Here is a 19,173-nt window from a genome sequence, read left to right on the forward strand (position 1 = left end):
AGAGTTAAATTATATTAATTTGTTATGTCAATATTTTTTGAGTTTTTTAAGGTAGTGGATGAAATTTTAATTTTTTCTAAATATAGACATGATCATATGAGTCAATAAATGATTCATTGGTTTGACCTTTGAGACATTAATCCAATACCTTAACTTGGATTAATCACTTGGTCAGTTCAATTTTTAAAAATTATAATGAATTATTTATGACGAGCAACTAATTGTTAAGAATAAATTCACATATTACTAAATAATTAGGTGAAAATTAAGAAAATCTAATTTAGGTGGTTAGATGGAATGTGTGAATAATTATAAATCCCTTAACACTATGTTTGATTCATAAGAATAAAATAATAATATTTATATCAAATATTCCATTTCAGCAATAACTATTATTTATATCAATCATATTTAAAATAATAAAAAAATAACCTCTAATCTCTCTCAATCCATCCTTGGTCTTTATTTATAAATTGAATTTCTATATTTTTTAAATAAATAGATTATCAAATAGTTCAAATAATATTTTTTTCATAATATAAATTACTTATCATAAATTTAAATACAATTTAACTGCTTATTTATTACAAATATCAATTATAAGATAATATATATGTTCAAAGATATTTATTTATTATAGATTTAATTACATAAAAATAAATATTTATATTGTACATTACACAAACTAAAACACTAATAATTGACTAATTTATATTAAGAAGAATGAAGATCTTGCGACGTGTCCCTCATTTTTTTTCCTTCTCAATGTTCACTGTTGCTTCGCTCGCCGATCCTCTCCAACTTCTACTTCGACTTTTTCATTCTCGACCACCGCTTGGACGCTCCATCTGCTTGTTCTCCCGTTCGATTATCGACCTGGTTTCCCCTGGCCTTCACAATAGAAATAAAATATAATTACTATCTGAAACAATCGAAATTTTACATGTAAAATCTTAAATTTGAACTCTAAAAGAAGACATAATAATTGTTTTTTACAAGGGACTTATTCTATCACAAATACTATTATAATTAGTCTTAGTATTGTCGTCCCTTATAGCAACACGGACACTATCATTTCTATTAATATTATTATCACTCCCTCATTATCATCATTAATATTATTACCATTATAATTATTATCATGTCATTATTATTACTCAACACCAACAAAAACTCTTGTGATCATTATTTTTATCATTAATACTGACATTATTATTGTTATTATCATCATCCTTTTAAAAATATATTATTTAACTAATTTTAATAAGATTAAAAACTTTCAAATGAGTTTATTTTTAAACTAAAATTTAGAGAAAAAATTTACAACTAACTTTTAATTTTTCAAAACTAAAACTAAAAACTGATTTGTGTTTTTAAAATTTTAGAATTTACAACTAAAAATTACTCCAAATAGACCCCGAGAGTACTAGATTTTAAATCAATCAATAGTTATATCCAGGAAGGGGTCAACAATGGTTGATTTGAAAATTAGTTTCCTTACTAAAAATATTCTTAAAAAATATCTCTAAATATTAAAAGTAATTATATTATTCATGAAATCATGTGAAATTATACAAATATTTTATACTTTTTTAATTATTATAATAACTTCCCCCGTATGGGTGTGGTAGTATTACATTAAAAAAATATCCGTATAACGTTCAAAAATGTGTTAGTATAATATTTGTAAATATAAAAAATGTTAATGTAAAAATAGAAAAAAAGTAATGTTCTGTATAATTTGAAAAAAGTTAAGAAGTAGGAGTATAATTTATTCTAAAAAATAATTAAAAAATACAACACTCATGGTTAGAATAGAAAATAAATACATTATTTTAAAATTATTACAAAAAATGTTAGAAATAATAAAATAAAATAAATTATACTAACCACATATGAAATTTGGTGAAATTACACAAATTTCCCATTCTATCCGTACACTAAACTTTCTTAATTAACTGTTTAAAAAATATCACAACGATAAAGGGAGATTTAGAAAATCTATAAAAAATAATTTATAATTATTTCAATAAATTTAAACTTGATTAGAAAGCCGAAAAGGATGTTTAATGTAAAGTCCAAAAGTGAGTGGGTCCCAGCTCCTAGGTTGGGAGGTTCTCAGCCTTTCCAGTATTGAGAAGGAAAAGGGTAACATTTTGTATTTAGGATTGGATTGGATTCGTAAAGAATATTAAAAAGCGGAAGAAAGCAGAGCAGAGAGGGAGGTGGAAAAAGAAAAAGGAAGAAGGAATGAGTGCAACAGTGACTCTAACTCTAAACCTATGCCGTTCTTCCATCGTCGCTTCTTGTCCACATTATAGCCACAAACCAAACCCTAATTTCAATGCCTTTTTTAGCTTCTCTTTGTCTCTGTCTCTGTCTCACCACAGACGCATCGTTATCTACAAGAAACCATTCCCCTCTAGACGGACGGTATATCTCTCTCTTATGCATTATTTAGATTGATACTTTCTTGTATGAAACTGTGTGATTTGGGTAGTGTTACGAATTACGATTATTCTCTTGCTTTTTCTGCTCATGTCAGTTTCATTTTGCATCATCACCACTCCTTGTGGTTTGTGAGCAGTTGTTGTTCACTAATTTTTACTACCAGGGACTCTGTTTTTATGTACTGGTATAGTGGCTTTATGGATATATGAATAGAGATCGAGATTATGAATTGGAGAATGGGTTAGCCTTATTCGGTTCTGATGAAGAACTAGCAACACAAATTCCAACTCAGGCCCAGTCACTTGTTGAAGGATCAGGCTCCATTCGCATAGCGGAGTTCAAGCCTGTTCCTGATGTTGATTATCTTCAGGTTTGTAACAGCACGTATTATTGTCCATTTGATTTGCTAAAATTTATGAAACTGGACCGGACAAACATTTATTTTTGACACCACAAATTAAATAGATGAGTACACGACAAAAACTCAAATTCTTGTTACTCAGAAAAAAAAATCATTGGACAACTTTTTGTCCCATACAAAGCATTCAAAAGATGCAAATACTCCACCTCTCTCTTATTTCTCAACCATTATCTACTAGATGCAACAACCTTATCATGCCATGATTTTGAATTCACATTATCTACTAGCTAGGTGATTTGTATATATTCTGTATTTTGAATTCACATAATATATAATAATAATAATGTAAATTATGTTAAGATGATTAATATTAAAAAGGATATTTTAGTATATTTTATATTATTTTGTTTGTGTTGTCAATTGTCCATTAAACAATGTACATGATAAAAAATCGTTTTAACTCAAGTATTTGTCCGGTTCCGGTAGTGTGTATCAATCACACATTCGCACCCTTAGTTGTACAACATTTTGAACAGAATTTTGTTTTTTACAGGAGTTATTGGCCATTCAACAGCAAGGACCTAGAGCTATTGGCTTTTTTGGAACTCGGAACATGGGATTCATGCACCAAGAACTAATTGAGATTCTTAGCTATGCTATGGTCATAACTGTAAGTTGTTATTTTACTCAAGAGTATTATATGCTTGCTTGAAGAGTTTCAGTCTTGTAGAACACAATATATGGTGAATTGGTGATGCAGTACTAGTTATGATTTTTGTTAACAACTCCAATGGCTGTGTCTCACAACTTCTTGTCCATCTGTTTGTAGAAAAATCATATATATACATCTGGAGCATCTGGGACTAATGCTGCTGTTATTCGAGGTGCTTTAAGGGCAGAGAAACCAGAGTTGCTTACAGTTATATTACCTCAAAGTTTAAGCAAACAGCCTCCTGAGAGTCAGGAACTATTGTCCAAAGTAAGGTTTAAAAGTTTTTATATATATGCTTTCTCAAAGGTTTGAATATAAGTGTTTATATACTTTTTGAAAAAAGGTTTTTCATTTGCTTTACATATTGTTATTTTAACAGTGGTAGTTTTTTTTTTGCTGAACATCAGTCTTTTCTGTCTCTCTATCTGATATCTGTTTATACTGCTATAGAAGGGATTCCTTTATTTCATCTCTATTTTTTGTCGAAAACTATTCAGATTTTATTTTCTGCTAGAGGGCTATTTGACTCTTAATTTCTGTGTCAGTTCTGGTTTGTATCACATGGTAGCAAGTGGCAACCTTTTTGTTGTGCCAAGGCACATCCTTTCTCTACTGAGTCACCGTTGATGATTAGTATAAATAATTGTTTGTGCTTTGGGTTTTACAATCATATCATCACATTTTAATACATCACATCATCAAGTCAGCACCAATCTCTTAATAGTCTATAAAGCCATGTACTTTCAAGATTCAACGAAAGCATGGGAACCTCTTTGTAACCTCCAAAACTGCAGGTTCAAACTTATATTACTTCTTTCTCCACCAACAAATTTTGTATCGCTAAATGTGTTAATAATTAATATTATTTCCTCATGTCCTCAGGTTTTTGTTATAAACAATTATATATGCATATTCCCTGAAAAGCAGTTCTAACTTCTCTAAAGCTTCAATTATTTCCCATGCTTCTGAAATCAATTTTGGTATTTTTCTAATACTGTAAGATGCTTATCCGTTTTCAGAGCGAATTCCATGCATTAAAATAGATATAATTTTTTTCCTGGTGATTGTATCCTATATTTTAAAATCAAGATGAGTAATTCAATTGAACATGTCAAGTGACAGCTGAGGGTTGATTGAAGCAAATTGCCTGCATCAAGGATTGGATTATTCTTTAGCTTGTTGATAGGCTTATAATGTAAATTTATAGAAGAGGGCGTGGGATTAGAAGAGGGAATAAATGGACCAGGAGGCACCAGCTGAGGGGGGAAGGGAAGAGACAAAGGCAGAGCATAACAGAATGGACAGGTGGCAGCAGGGGAATGGAGAGGGAGATACGAGAATCACGCTGTTAGGATCCAATTGCAAGGTATGGGATTCTATTGTGGAGTTTATAAAGCCCTGGGCTCTCCAACTGTAACAGCTAGCTTTTGTGGCGTGGTTTTCTTAAGGTTCTTATCACGTGCAAAATGAGGAGAGGGAGAATGGTTTTTTGGAGGTGGGGGAAGCAACTGAAGAAAACGGGGAAGGGGGGGGGGGGGGTAATTGAGGAGTTAAAGTTATTTGGCTAGGCTGAGTAGAGAAGTGGGTACTTCCTCAGGAAAAAGGGTGTTATAGTCTCAATTGTTTTATCGTCCATCTTGCAAGGAGCTTTGCTCCATCTAAGTTATTGACTATTGAGCATCCCTGATGCATTCTTATTGGGTGTCAACAGTTTGCTTCTTGTTCCTTTTTTTGGTGAACTTTGTTTGTGTCATTGAGTGTGCATGCTTTATGCTTTTAAAGATACGTTGTCCTCTCCTTATTCTAATTTCATCTTTCTTTTCTCTTTTTGCTATTAAACAACAAATATGATAGTTTACAAGTTGGTTATCTCCTAAGTTAAGTTTATTTGTGATATCTTGTACATTTCTGTACTTTTGTTACAGATGGGAATTTGTTAGAAGAAAAAGGCTGTTTGGTAGGACTTAGGTAATTGGATTTTTAGGATCAAACATCATTTTTAGGTTTTTAATTTTTTAGGGTAGCCAAAAAAGAAAAAGCTAGTTTTTGTAGCTATTTAAATGTTCCCTGGGTTTCTCGTCTGACTGGGCAGAGTAGTTATTTTTTAGTCCCTGGTTATGATTTCAATGATTTTGTTGAATATGCAGGTGAAAAATGTCATAGAAAAGCCCCATAATGATCATCTACCTCTAATAGAAGCCAGCAGGTTTGTACTAGCTTTTCCTTGTCTTTGGTTTTGCGATAATGATAGGTGCCCAGACTTTCTACTCAAAACCTCTCAGACTAATGTACAAGCCAATGGATGACAACTTGTTCTAACTTTTTCTTAATAGCTCATGACTCTCTGTGGAGAGTATGTGAGGAGTTTGTGAGTTTAAAGTTTGTGCAAATATCATTATTGGTCATTTTACTTCAAAAATAAATAAAGAAGGAATCACGTAATTAGGAAATACCATGTTCAAATGGCTGCTACAGTGCTAGGTATAGTGCCAGTTTAGGGATGCAATGACATAGGACATATCACTGAATGCGGTTGGTACTGTAACAATACCCCGTCTACAAAGAATTTAGCTCTTGTAAAGTAACCAAATGTGTAATGTGAAAAAGTAAAAGTGTATCTGCTGTTGATTTGAAGTAAGCTGCCTCGTAATCTTAATTCTTAACTAATTTTAGATCAACGGTGAATACAACTTTACTTTTTAATTTATACATATCTTCACTTTAGAACAGTCAAATCTGTCTAGAAACCCATCCACGATCCATATCAATGCTGTTTGAAAAAACTTTTGTTTTTTAATCAGAGTGTAGGATTATCTTGTCACTTTTTGAGCCAATTTAAGTAAGTTTATCCGTCAAGCACTGGAGAAGAAAATAAAATGAATCAAAGTCTCGTACGAGTTAGTTTATGCACTTGAACTTTTAACTTTCATATAATTTTCTCAGAAACTCCTATTATATTAAAGGTATTTTTTTAAGTTAAGAATGAAATACATGTCTCAATTGAAAAGTTCTCCATAGTTAGCTAATCCACATTATGCCTTTGGTCAAGTTCTAGTGCAAGTTCAGTTTGTAGGCTAATTTGAGTAAGATGAATAAGCTTGTATTGATTGCGAATTTACGAATGTGGGCAGCTTTTATATATATATATATAGAGAGAGAGAGAGAGAGCTATGTTATTATTACAGTAAGATTGGGGCATTATTTTTCCTTCCATTGATTCACATGCAGGCTATATTGTTATTATTATTTTTTTTTTGAGAAAGTTATGTTATTACTGGGTAAAGATTGGGGAGTTATTTTTCCTTCCATTGTTTCACATGCAGGCTATGTAATATGGATATCATTTCGCACGTGCAGCAAGTCATTTGCTTTGCTTTCCATGATAGTAGGTTGCTCATGGAAACTTGTCAAGAAGCAAAAAATTTGCGGAAGATTGTGACTCTTTTCTACCTCGACTGACAATTTTTATCCATGTCTATGCATTATGTCTCCGCATAAGAGTGGGCTGGGGGAGAGTAGTGCTTCTTTTTGGTTTGTAATTAATAATATTCAGTGATATTGCTTTAAATTGCTTCGTTTAGTTCACCTAGAAAGGTCACATTCCTTTTTTTTTTACGAATTTAAATCACATTCCTAGAGAATGGTGGTTGATATTTTTTTAAAGGAATAAGATGTTTCCAAGTATGTGCATGTGTAAGTCTATCAAGGGGGAGAAATCCTGACTGCCTGAGTAATATTTAATGGTAAAGCTAATAAAAGTAATCTACCATTAATAATATACCAAAAATATTATATTAATTTTGGTAAACTTTAACACATGATACCATTCTAAAGTTAACATATAAGAAAAAGTTACTTTTTCATGTTCGTACAATTTATGTTTAAATATATTTTTAATTTTTGTAATTTAGGATTTTTTTTGTCATTGTCATTTTTTTTTTATTTTTGTAAATTATGTTTGCTTTATTTTTTATTGTTCAAAGTGTTATTTAAATTATTTTAAGCATAAAAATAAAATAAAAACATGATTTTTAAGGATTAATTTTTTTTATAAGGACGGAAAATAGGAAATGTATAAACTATTTTATATTTAAAATGAACCTTTCAAATCAATGTAAGGCTGTTTTTAACGACTGATATTTTCTTATTAAATTAAAAAAAATCTATATATATATATATATATATATATATATATATATATATATATATATATATAAATAAAGAGAGATTATATTTATAGAAGTTTGTTTTACGTAGGACCTAATTAAAAAAATAAATGCGGACTTAATTGAAAATAAAAGTTGTGACCTAATTAAAAAATGGTAAATAATTCAGGGAGTTACAAATTAATTTATCCTATATTTTATTTTTAAAAGTAAAATTATAAATTATTAATCATTTTAATTTATAAAACGTATATGTTTTTTTCCTGGTCGATTTGATCCCTTTGTAGTCGATAAATGCGATGTGATCAATCCCGAGGCGGCATACGCACAGAATCTTTGAGAGAGGATGGCGCAGGCAAGCAAGGAGCCGTGCAAGAAAGAGGCTTGTGACATTCAAGCTTGCCTCTCCAAGAACAACTTTCTTCCACAAAAGTATGTATATATGCGCCTTTAACCGATACTCCTTCTGCATATCTCAATTTCAATTTCCGCTTCTTATTCTACCAAGATGCAACTGAGTAACCAAACTGGTGTCACTGCAGTAGATGGTTTAGGGTTGAGATTAAACTTACTTAGAATGTTGTCAGGGAATTTCAACATTGAAGACGACTGCTTAGGTCTAGCATATGTCAATTTTACCCACTTGATGCTTGTTAAAGTTAATAGGCTACATTGCTGAAATGTCTGAGTTAAGTTCAGCAGCTTCATATACATTTATAAAATTGATACCAGACAGAGACATAAAATTTTACAAAGAGCAAACCTATAGTCTACTCTGTCAGAGTAGATACAACAAAATCAACTTTCATAGTTGTCACTAATACATCGGAAAATCTAATATAATCTAACACTCCTCCTCAAGCTGGATCATATAGATTGTATGCTCTGAGCTTGGAACATATAAACTGTGACTTGAAACAATGAGAGAAAGAGCCTACGAGTCCACTAGAGAAGGCACGATGACATTCTAAATACCACCAACTTTGACTAGTGATTGATTGGGAGACCCAACCAACACACTCCCCCTCAAGCTAAAGCTTACTATGTTGTTAGCTTGTTGCAGTACAATGTCTTGACCAAAAAGACAGTTCTTGACCAGATCGAACCCTAGGGACTGCAACTAAGTCAATGATTGGGACAATGGACAATACAAGTGCAACTGGGACAAAGATAGGCGAGGCCAGTGCATCTGGGACAAGGACAGATGAGGCCAGTTCTCCTATAGCCTCCCGCACGCTGAAAGGTGATCACAACACTTCTAGCGTGGGATGAACAATGCAAGTATCAAATGAAAATGAAATACAACGAAACATGCCAGAAATACAACGACAAAAGATTGACAAACAATGACTAAAAACATCCAAAGCCAATTGACACATCCTTAAGCATTAAAGCAGAAGCCACAACCTAAGGCTTAACCACTTAAGAGAAGCCAGCATGCTTAACCACCTACGAGGCAAAAGCAATAAAGCTTAACCATCAAGAGCAGAAGCTAGACATGATGCTTAACCACTCAAGACAGAAGTAAAGCATGAGAAAAAATGAGACCCAAGAGAGTGAGAAAACAGGAATCCCGGTGAACAGTAGACAATTTTGGAGACCAAGACCATAAGAGACAGGGGAAAATGCAAACAAGCAAAGATCCAACTGAAATTGGGGATAATGTTGATGTTGTGTTCCCTTGAGCAAGTGCTGGAGATGGAGAAGCTTGTGGAGAGAGGCCTCCAGCAGGAGCAACTGCATGCATTTTATACAATCCATAGTTAGTGGCAGAAGGAGTAGAGACTTTGCAAGCAGCAAGGAGTAGAGAGGCCTTGCTGACATTCAAAACCATGCCCCGATTTTTCTTTTATTCTTTTGGTATTTGTCTCAACTTGCTAGTGGTTGAACATTTATTCTTTCATCATTTGGAGAAAAATAGAATTCTGAATGATTGATTTCAGATTTAATTATATGATACATTTGTGTGTTAGAGACATACCACTATGTCTAATGCTTATGTAGTACAACTAGTATAAACAGAAATTAATAGGACTAATAACATAACAAGGTTCCTAACTAATGATGCAGAAGTCTTGGGTACGGTTTTGTATCTTCTAAATGGCTGGGTTTAACTTGTAAACAATTACAAAATGGATTTGTAAAGCTTCAGAGGTGGTGTTTGTGTTATGTTTTCGATTTTCACTTTCAATTCATATGTTTCCGTTTGTAATTATGAAAACTTCACTTAATTTATGCTTAGTTTTGATTTTTATTTTTGGCTGTGTTGTTTATTTGGGGACTGGGGTCCATTAATATGCTTTTGGCAGTGCTTTTTCATTTCTAACACGTTCTTGTGTTCTGCAATCTTTTTGCATGTAATTTCTTAAATACTTAGTAGTTGGAATGGGCACTGTGTTTTCTTTTCAGTTCTAACACGTTCTTTTGTTCTGCAATATTATTGCACATGATTTCTTAAATACCGAGTAGTTGGTAGATATTGTTTCTTTTAACAGCATACATACTGCCAGGTGCCTTAAAGTTATTGAACTGCTTGACTCCTGTTGTGCAAAATGCGATTATAACTCAACTCACTGTGCTTCCCTCTCCGGACTTTTGAAACCGAAGCCAAAGCCTAAGAGATGAGTTATATTTTCAGATAAATGATGACCAGAAGGTTGCATATTCTTCTTCTGTCTACAGAAAAATGGGAAGAGTAGTTGAGGGAGTGCAAAAAACAAATGAAGGGCTAGTATATTTCTTTTCTTTAATTTCTTTCAAATTTGAATTATGAACGGCTTCACCGGTATACCGCTGTAATATTCTGTTCCTCTACATGCTTTGTCATAGAATCACGGTATTGTAGAGTTTAGACATATTTTACTGTAAGTAATAATCAATAATAAAAGTGAAAACTAATATTTATTATTTGTTGTACCAATGTTTATATGTTTTTATTTTTCAACAATTACTAAATCCTGTAATTTAATCTCCAAATATAACTGGTGCATCGTAATTATTGGGTTGGAACATTTCACTTGATGTTGTTTGCTCTTTATTTTTGTTTATTTGCTTTAGATTTTCGTCAAGTTTCTTTAAAACTGCTAAATGTGAATTCAACCACTAAGATGATATAACATGGTTGGTAAATAATTTTGTTTGTTAAGCATGTTGTCATGGATTTGATTCATGATCTCTAAATGGATATTAGTATCTCTGATTTTATATATGACAAACACGAGACTAAATTATGAAGACTAAGGAATTTATTAAGTTAGTTATTTTTAATTAATACTAAAATAAATTCAAATTTTATTAAAAAAATACTCTTAAAATTAATTGATTTAAGTGGTGGTTGTACATAATGTAAGTATTTCTAATTCAATAAATATTTTTTCAACTAATGAAAATGAGTTATAACTCATTAAATGCACCTATTTTTATGGGTGATAAATGATGTCTTGTTAATAGATCTCATAATAAAGCAAGTTTAATTATAAATTTTATCACTCGATTTTTATTATTTTATAAATTTTATCCCCTAAAATTTATTTTTGTGAATTTTATCATTTAAGTTTATAATTTTTGCGCATTTTATCACTATTGATGGACTTTTTAACCAAACTAAGAGGTTTTGTAAAATTATATATCAAACTAGGTGTTTCAAAAATCATTTATAAAAAATAAATAATTTTAACTTTTGACATGGGTTATAATTATATTTGATGTAAAAAATGACTTTTTGCATCAATTATAATTACAATTGATGTAGAAAATCATTTTTTTGCATAAGTTATTTTGTTATCAATGTGATGGTAAAATAAAAAACAAAAATAATTGGAAATATGAGTGGTAAAATTTGTGAAAATTTGAAAGTTGTATGATAAAGTTTGTGGGAAAAAATGAGTGGTAAAATCCATAAAATTATTAAAGTTGGGTGATAAAATTTGGTAAACATAACTAGTGATAAAATTCATAAAATAATAAAAATTTGGTTGTAAAACTTATAAAGAATGGATATAAAAGAAAACTCACCATTAATTTTAAAAGTGGTCATATATTTATTATAATTAGGACAAAAATTTACTATTTATTTCTATGAAAGACGAAAGGTTGTATATTATAAAATTAATATTAAAAAGCCTGTTACATATACTTTTTTTTCCTGCAAATTATTTTATTATTTATTTTTATTTTCCCTTTTTTGTGTTAGAGAAATGGGTGAATTCTATTTAGTCTGCACAACCAGTAAATTATTCCAAGAATATACAAGATAAAAAAAATGTGAGATTATAGATCTCGTGGTCAATGGTGATTTTATGTCGGCAAGAACATCTCATGGCCATGGATTCACCTTGTCAGTGGAAGGAGAAACATCAAGTTTACTTGCAACAGTTCTATGGGTTTTGCAAATGGGTCTCACGTGTGATTTTTTAAGTGGATGATGGTAAGCAAATGTTTGGAAGGATAACTGAGTTTGGTTGCATATTGTCAATTCATGTAAACATCACCCCAATCTAATTAGCAACTCTTCTTTGAGTTTGGTTACTCGACAAGCGAATCAAGTCGCTTATCACTAATTAAGGACGTCTAGTTTATACGCTAGTCCGCATTTCTGTCATTTCATCCTTGATTGTATCGATTCTCCGATTCAAAATAAATGGATATAAGTCTCCGATTCTCCGATGATAGACATTTTGAAAAAAGTGATGGAATTATTGCTCGAATAATATATCTACACACCTAATGGTTTTGTATATATTAAGTTTGTGGAGGAATAAAATATATTTTTGGAAAAACATGATAAATTTTAAATGTGATTAAATTCTAAATTGATGATTAGTTTTATAATTCGATCAAAGAATTCAAACCTTAAAGATACTTTGGGGTTAAGAGTTAAAATCCTTAGTTACAGTTATTATAAATAAAAGTATATCTATGCATATTTCTTATTATTTTAATTTTTTTACTCAACTTTTAAATCTTGTTCTTATTCAACTTTTTGTTGTAAGAAAAAATTAAAACCGTTCAAAATTATTGCATATATTTGTGGGATTATTAATATTATATATAGATGAGAGATGAAATTACATTGGTTTAACTTAAATAATTATTAAATCATTCCATAACTTGATATATAATATGATTTTTATGGATCTAACCATTAAATTATAATTACATGTTGTCAATATTTTTTTTTATTTAATATAGATTGTCCGTGTCAATTTTTTAAAAATTGAACAACGATAAAGATGTAATTAAATGATTCATATTTTATTATATTTTCAAACATTTATACAATGTCAATTTAAATTTGATATAGGTAAAATGAACTTTCAATCCTAGTAATTTTTCATGAAACATTGTTCAATGATATATATATATATATATATATATATATATATATATATATATATATATATATATATATATATATATATATATATGGTCTCTCATAAATAATTAATTTTTGTATTTGATTCATACATTTTTTGTTGTTGTTCTATTGATAAGTCAAAAGATATTTATGTCCTAAAGATGAATTATGATTTTTAATTATTTTGATTAGAGGTAAATAAATACCAATAGTAAAATTTATGTTAGATGTGCTATCAGATCTTGATTTATATTTAGAATAACATTTAAATAGTGTATTTAAGACTTTCATTTAATACGTTGTATCTAAGATTTTTTCATGCAAAAATAATATTCTCTTAGAATCTATCAAAGTCCTATAAAAAATAAATGAAGTTTAAAATATGAAAGATGTTGATCCTCGTCAAAAAAACATTTTATTGTTGTAGACTTGTTGTGATTAAAGAATTGACTTTGAATTACAAAACACTCTGGCATGTAAACATGTATTTAATGCAGACATTAAATTTTCTTATGAGCTAAAGACTTCAAATGAAGAATCGAGTGAAAAGTCAAATCGATACAATAGATATTTGAAGATAAGAACTATATATAAAAGAAATTTTGAAGAAACAAAACACGAATCATCTACGCGATCATATTCTTTCATTCTTTCTTATAAAGCTTTTCGAAAATCTTTATATAAATACTAAGCTCTCAAAACACTTTATATATTTTGAGAAAAAAAAACTAAAAATGTTAAGTGATTTATCCGTCACAACTTAGTTAGTGTATAAACTTTCAATAAATCTTGTTGATGTATTTAAAGACACTAGTGACTTGGTAGGACAAATAAAACTAAGTTTAAGTCAAACTTGGAATAAAGTTTGCATGTGTAAGAGCCAACGGTGACCAATTATTTGTACAATTATTTGTGTGCTTGTTTTATTGTTTTAACTAGTAAAGGGTTGAAATTTGTTTTTATATCTTATATATTATTTTGATTCACAAATCAAAAACTAGGGAAACATATTTTCACTTTAGGACAAAATTTTAATTTCTAAAAACACAATTTAACTCCTCATTATGTTATTTGCTTCTACATCCATGATAAAATAAAATAAAAATTATGTTTAATCCTCACAATTAGGATCTCACCTAAGTGATTATGTGCATGTTAAAAATGATTGGTGGTGATACTTAAAACTCCTACTACATGTTAAAAAAATAAAAATTTAAATATATTTTTAATTCCTTAAAATTTGATTAATTAATTTTTTTAGTTCTAAAAAAATATATTCTCACTAGTCCATCAAATTTTATCCGTAGATTAGTAGTTATAATAAGTCACTTCAATCAACTTAATTAAATTTTTTGACTTCACTTGACGGACAAAACATAAATTAAGATAAAAATTTTAAATTAAAAAAATATAAAAATATGAGTCTTACGTTATTTTATTATTCATTTATCTCATTTTCTATTCTATTTCTGATCGAAGAAACGAAACCTTAGCATCATAATTATTATTTTGGAGGAATAAAAAAAAGACATACCAATATCTAAAAAATAATTAATTTTCATAAAATAAAATTCTTATAATAAAGATTAGCGAGCTACCTAGAGAAGAGTCTGGTCCATAAGTAAGTGAAATTTTTGCACGTCAAAGAATAAAGATGGCGCCGAAAAAGAACAAGCAGAAGGCCAAGGCGCAATCTGGTCCGAAGCTTCAGATTTCGGCCGAAAATGAGAACCGCCTCCGCCGGCTCTTGCTCAACTCGGCCCGGCCAACCACTGCGACTGCGGCAGATGATACCCTAACGAAGGCTCAGAAGGCAAAGAAGCTCAAAGCCGTTTACGAGAAGCTCTCTTGCGAAGGTTTCGGCAATCATCAAATCGAGCTCTCTCTCTCTGCTCTCAGGGTACGTCACTCCTCAAATTCAATTCCACCCACCACACAGTACTACTAGAGATTAGATAAGAGATATTTATTATATTGTTTTATTCTTATTTGTAGGAAGCTGCTACATTTGAATCAGCTCTTGATTGGTTATGCTTGAATTTGCCCGGGAATGAACTTCCGCTCAAGTTTTCTACTGGAATATCTCATTATGACCAAGGTCTATTTGCGCTTCCCTTCATTATATAATAATAATAATTATCAATCTGTTTCCATTTTTCTTCATTGATCATTGATCATATAAATAAATGTGATGCCTTGTTCTTAGGGGGTTCTGTTGGTGTTATATCAAATCAACCGGCTGTGGATGCTGCATCTATTACAATCGAGGAGGAAGCTCCAGAATCTCCAGTTTTAATCAGGAGACAGTGGAAGAATGATGATACTTTAGATTCTCGTCTAACATCTCAAGCAGATTGGATCAGGCAATATGTGGAGCAACAGGAAGAGGTAAACATCACCGCATATGCATGCTTTAGATAGGTAGTGCCTGAATGTATTAGGTTGTAACTGTCCTCTACATTTGCAAATGGATAGCCTTAATTGTGTTTTATTTGCAGGATGAATCTGAGTCTTGGGAAGATGATATTTTTTTTGATGGAAGAAGTGCCAAACACAAGGTATTTCTCTTTTTCTTAAATGTTTTTTGTTGGTCTTGATGAATTAGTTATTTGTTTCTTATAAATAAGGATCCGAGGGAGTATTATTTTGGTTTGGGTATCACAAATTCAAGTTTATGCCCATAATTTTTACTTTTTAGCTTAATATGTATCCATTTTGTTTTTTCTTCCTTTTTTTTTACGCCATGTTCTGGTTATAAGTTGCTTTCTTGCTATGATTTCTTATCAGTCATGTAGTTGTCTATTATTGCTTGCATTAATGCAAACTGCTACTAATAGTTTCTACATTAAGCAGTTAAGTCCTGTGGCTTTTCCTATAGGCCATTTGTTAATGATATTGAATTGATGCAGCTTCTTACTTTAATTGGTTATTTGCTTCCATAGTAGAGTTTTCTGGCTAGTATGTTCAACCCGAAGATTAAATACATATACTGACAGTCTTACAAGTCTCCATCTTCATTTAAGAGGATGGAAAGTTCAATATCTTCATTTTGTTTGGTCCCTATTAACTGTCTAGTGATAATGTAACATTATTTAATTCTGATGAGTGATGAGCTTATCTTCTCTTTTTTATCTTGATAGCCCTGTGAACCTAGGTCTTATGATGTTATTGCTAAGGAGTATCTTGCTGCAAGGTTGGAAGCCACAAAAGCCAAGGAAAAAAGGGACAAGAACCGTCAGGAGCAGGCCGGCCATATTATCCGGAAACTGAAGCAAGAGTTGTCTGCTCTAGGTTAATTTGAATTTCATTTTCTATTTCAATATTTTTTGCGAAATATAGTTTTCTCATTTGATTGTGTAATTCATCAGGATTATCAGATGACAGTTTGGCCTTAGAACATGAGCATGAAATCAGTTATACCTTTAAATCTGAGAGAGCATCCACGGGTCCTGAGGCTGTTGATTGCTTTAAAGAAAAAACTCCATGTGATACTGAAGGATTGGCTTCTGGCAAAACAGAAGTTGCCGAAAGTGATGTGGAGAGCCATAGCATGGTGGAACATCTTGTTAAGTCTGGTTCACTGGTTGTACATGTGGAAAAAGATTCAGCTCAAGGAGAGGTTGGAGACATTGAGCTTGGTGGTTTGTTCTTGGAGGATGCTTCACCTAGTGAGATATTACCTCCTGATATTTTGAAAGTACAGAAACAAGAAAAGATTAGAAGACTATCTGAGAAAAATTTGGATAAATTAGATGGCATTTGGAAGAAGGTAATTTTGTAGGCTTCTTGATGAAAGGAGTTTAATGTAATTCATGTCTTCCAGTTACTCTCAATATCTTTTTGCTTCACAAGAGTTCGAAGAAACACATTTGGTCGAGAGAGGGAGGGGGAGAATAAATGGATGAATATGAAAATGTCTTGTTTCAAATAAAGTATAAATATCAAGGAAGGTGGATGGCTATTTGCATGGTTTTTCATATGTTATTTACCTTTATGCAGTTTTATTTTTAAGTTTTTCAATTTTGCAAAATAGTAAAATGCCACCAGAACCTATAATTAAATTTAAAACACTTGATTTGGGATACAAATAGGTTTTTGGCTTTTGGTGTAATTCAAATGACTATTTTAATGTGGTTTCACTGACATTTATGATGAGGAACTGCGTTGTTTTTCTCCATTGATTTACTCTTTTGTTTAGGAAGATTCCTTAATCCTTAGCCTCTTTTTCTTTGGAATTTTTTCTCTTCATCTTAATGAATTTTCTTTCATAAAATTGTGATTTTGAAATTGTGTCTGTTGTTTGTTTCTGAGCATTAGGTTGATAACATTGTATTTTTTAGTTTGTTCTTGTGCATATATATATATATATATATATATATATATTGGTAAGATCTGAGGGTAGTTATTTCCTGCATGTTATAATTTAAATATTAAATATTCATAGGGGGACCCTCAAAAGATTCCAAAGGCTGTTCTTCATCAACTGTGCCAGAAATCAGGGTGGGAGGCTCCAAAGTTTGATAAAATTCTTGGCAGAGGAAAGATTTTCTCCTATACTGTAAGTATATTGCGTAAAGCTAGTGGGAGGGGCAAGAATCGAAAAGCTGGGGGGTTGGTGACACTTCAATTGCCAGATCAGAATGAAACTGTTGAATCTGCTGAGGTGAGTCATCCTTATGTTTGTCTTCTCCATGCTTCTGTAATTATCAAAGACTAAAATTGGAAAATAATCTGCTACTTGCTAGATGATTTTTGTTGGTACTTGAGTGGGATCACAATTTATTTTGTTGGGCATCTTTTCTTCTTTGCCATTATCTGGTATGAAGTAGGTTGTGTGGTGAAAATTTTAGAGGGCCAAGTAGATTGAACTCCATACTTTTAAATGCTTTTATATATAGGAAAGCGTATTTAAAAACCATAGGAAAGAGCATTTTTCTGCATGCCAATTAAAACCTTTCCTCTTTTACTTCCTTAACTAGTGCCCTATTGATAACATAAATAGAAGAAAAGAGAAATATGTATTAATAACTTCTATGGATAGAGAACGAGTTCTCTTTAGAAGGTAATTTCTGGAAATTTAAAGGAATTGAAATAATAAAGTAATGGAGCTATGTTTTAATTTCCTCTTTCTCTTTAGAGATAAAGGTTTTAATACCCCTTTTAATCACTGGTCATCCAATCTAATGGAGGCCTTTGATTAATCGGGTGTCATACCTTGTAGTTGGGCTTTGTGAAGGGTTTTGGTTTTCTGTTTGGGAGGCTGGCAGCACAGCTGCCTTTGTATGGTTATCATCAGTACCCCTGGTACTGTAGTTTTTCTTATTAATAAATATATATATTTTCTGCCTTCCAAAAAAAAAATGTTCCTTGGAAAATGATAAAACAGAGAAAAAGAAATTTCCCAAGTTTGAGAGAGACCACTTCCCTACTCAGCCCAAACCATTGTTCAGCAATTAGGAGCTTTCATTGAAACAGGGTGGGAGTGGCAATTTCAGTGGAGGAGACCATTGTTTGATAGTGAGATAGAGATGTTGGTCGCATTCATACAAGAAGTTGAAGGGCACAAGATCAGGTCTGACATTGAGGATCAGTGGGTGTGGGCGGCGGAGTCAAGTGGTAGTTATTTGGCTAGGAGTGCATACAGAGTGATTAGAGAAGGCATACCAGAAGAGGAACAGGATAGAGAGTTCAAGGAATTATGGAAGCTCAAGGTCCCAATGAAAGTGACTATGTTCGCATGGAGGTTACTCAAAGACATATTGCCAACCAGAGATAATTTGAGAAGGAAACGGGTAGAATTGCACGAATATGTGTGTCCTTTATGTAGATCAATGGATGAGAGCGCAAGTCATTTATTCTTTCACTGCAGCAAAATTCTCCCAATATGGTGGGAATCATTGTCTTGGGTGAAATTGGTGGGGGCTTTCCCACACCACCCAAGGCACCATTTTCATCAGCATAGTCATGAAGTTTATCAAGGACTGCAGGGGAATAGATGGAAATGGTGGTGGTTAGCACTCACCTGGACTATTTGGAAGCATAGAAATGACATTATCTTCTCCAATGCTACTTTCAACGCTCACAAAGTAATGGATGACGCAGTGTTTCTAATTTGGACATGGTTTAG

The 19,173-nt window shown here is 31.5% G+C and overlaps 3 protein-coding genes across 6 annotated transcripts in view; all 3 read left to right on the forward strand.

Moving 5' to 3' along the window:
* Window positions 1-2,166: 2,166 nt before the first annotated feature.
* Window positions 2,167-7,214, forward strand: LOC114394005. The gene is made up of 6 exons (XM_028355543.1): window positions 2,167-2,433; window positions 2,642-2,821; window positions 3,366-3,482; window positions 3,642-3,791; window positions 5,672-5,730; window positions 6,848-7,214. The coding sequence occupies exons 1-6, from the start codon at window positions 2,251-2,253 to the stop codon at window positions 6,981-6,983; spliced, it is 825 nt and encodes a 274-aa protein (XP_028211344.1). The 5' UTR covers window positions 2,167-2,250; the 3' UTR covers window positions 6,984-7,214.
* Window positions 7,215-7,961: 747 nt separating this feature from the next.
* On the forward strand, window positions 7,962-10,610 carry LOC114392298 (cx9C motif-containing protein 4). 2 transcript variants are annotated; one of them, XM_028353374.1, is made up of 2 exons: window positions 7,962-8,122; window positions 10,201-10,610. In XM_028353374.1, exons 1-2 carry the CDS (start codon window positions 8,037-8,039, stop codon window positions 10,313-10,315), a joined length of 201 nt encoding a protein of 66 aa, XP_028209175.1. In that variant the 5' UTR covers window positions 7,962-8,036; the 3' UTR covers window positions 10,316-10,610. The 2 variants fall into 2 exon arrangements, 1 of the variants encoding a protein (XP_028209175.1); XR_003662280.1 differs by having other exon boundaries at window positions 8,012-8,122; window positions 10,186-10,610.
* Window positions 10,611-14,651: 4,041 nt separating this feature from the next.
* Window positions 14,652-19,173, forward strand: part of LOC114393708 (DExH-box ATP-dependent RNA helicase DExH7, chloroplastic) — a 55,491-nt gene continuing 50,969 nt past the window's right edge. For all 3 annotated transcript variants that reach the window (XM_028355115.1, XM_028355116.1, XM_028355117.1), the window contains exons 1-7: window positions 14,652-14,946; window positions 15,042-15,144; window positions 15,253-15,434; window positions 15,545-15,604; window positions 16,187-16,337; window positions 16,415-16,815; window positions 17,491-17,709. In XM_028355115.1, the coding sequence (XP_028210916.1) occupies window positions 14,701-14,946; window positions 15,042-15,144; window positions 15,253-15,434; window positions 15,545-15,604; window positions 16,187-16,337; window positions 16,415-16,815; window positions 17,491-17,709 (1,362 nt within the window). In that variant the 5' untranslated portion in view covers window positions 14,652-14,700. The remainder of the gene's footprint in view (window positions 14,947-15,041; window positions 15,145-15,252; window positions 15,435-15,544; window positions 15,605-16,186; window positions 16,338-16,414; window positions 16,816-17,490; window positions 17,710-19,173) is intronic.

This window comes from Glycine soja, chromosome 17 (assembly GCF_004193775.1).
Source record: "Glycine soja cultivar W05 chromosome 17, ASM419377v2, whole genome shotgun sequence".
Taxonomy (NCBI): domain Eukaryota; kingdom Viridiplantae; phylum Streptophyta; class Magnoliopsida; order Fabales; family Fabaceae; genus Glycine; species Glycine soja.

Coding starts and splice junctions, on each gene's coding strand:
- LOC114392298 (XM_028353374.1), top strand. CDS start 8,037: ATGGCGCAGGCAAGCAAGGAGCCGTGCAAGAAAGAGGCTTGTGACATT. Junction 8,123..10,200: donor AACAACTTTCTTCCACAAAA/GTATGTATATAT, acceptor ACATACTGCCAG/GTGCCTTAAAGTTATTGAAC.
- LOC114394005 (XM_028355543.1), top strand. CDS start 2,251: ATGAGTGCAACAGTGACTCTAACTCTAAACCTATGCCGTTCTTCCATC. Junction 2,822..3,365: donor CTGATGTTGATTATCTTCAG/GTTTGTAACAGC, acceptor TGTTTTTTACAG/GAGTTATTGGCCATTCAACA. Junction 3,792..5,671: donor GTCAGGAACTATTGTCCAAA/GTAAGGTTTAAA, acceptor TTGAATATGCAG/GTGAAAAATGTCATAGAAAA.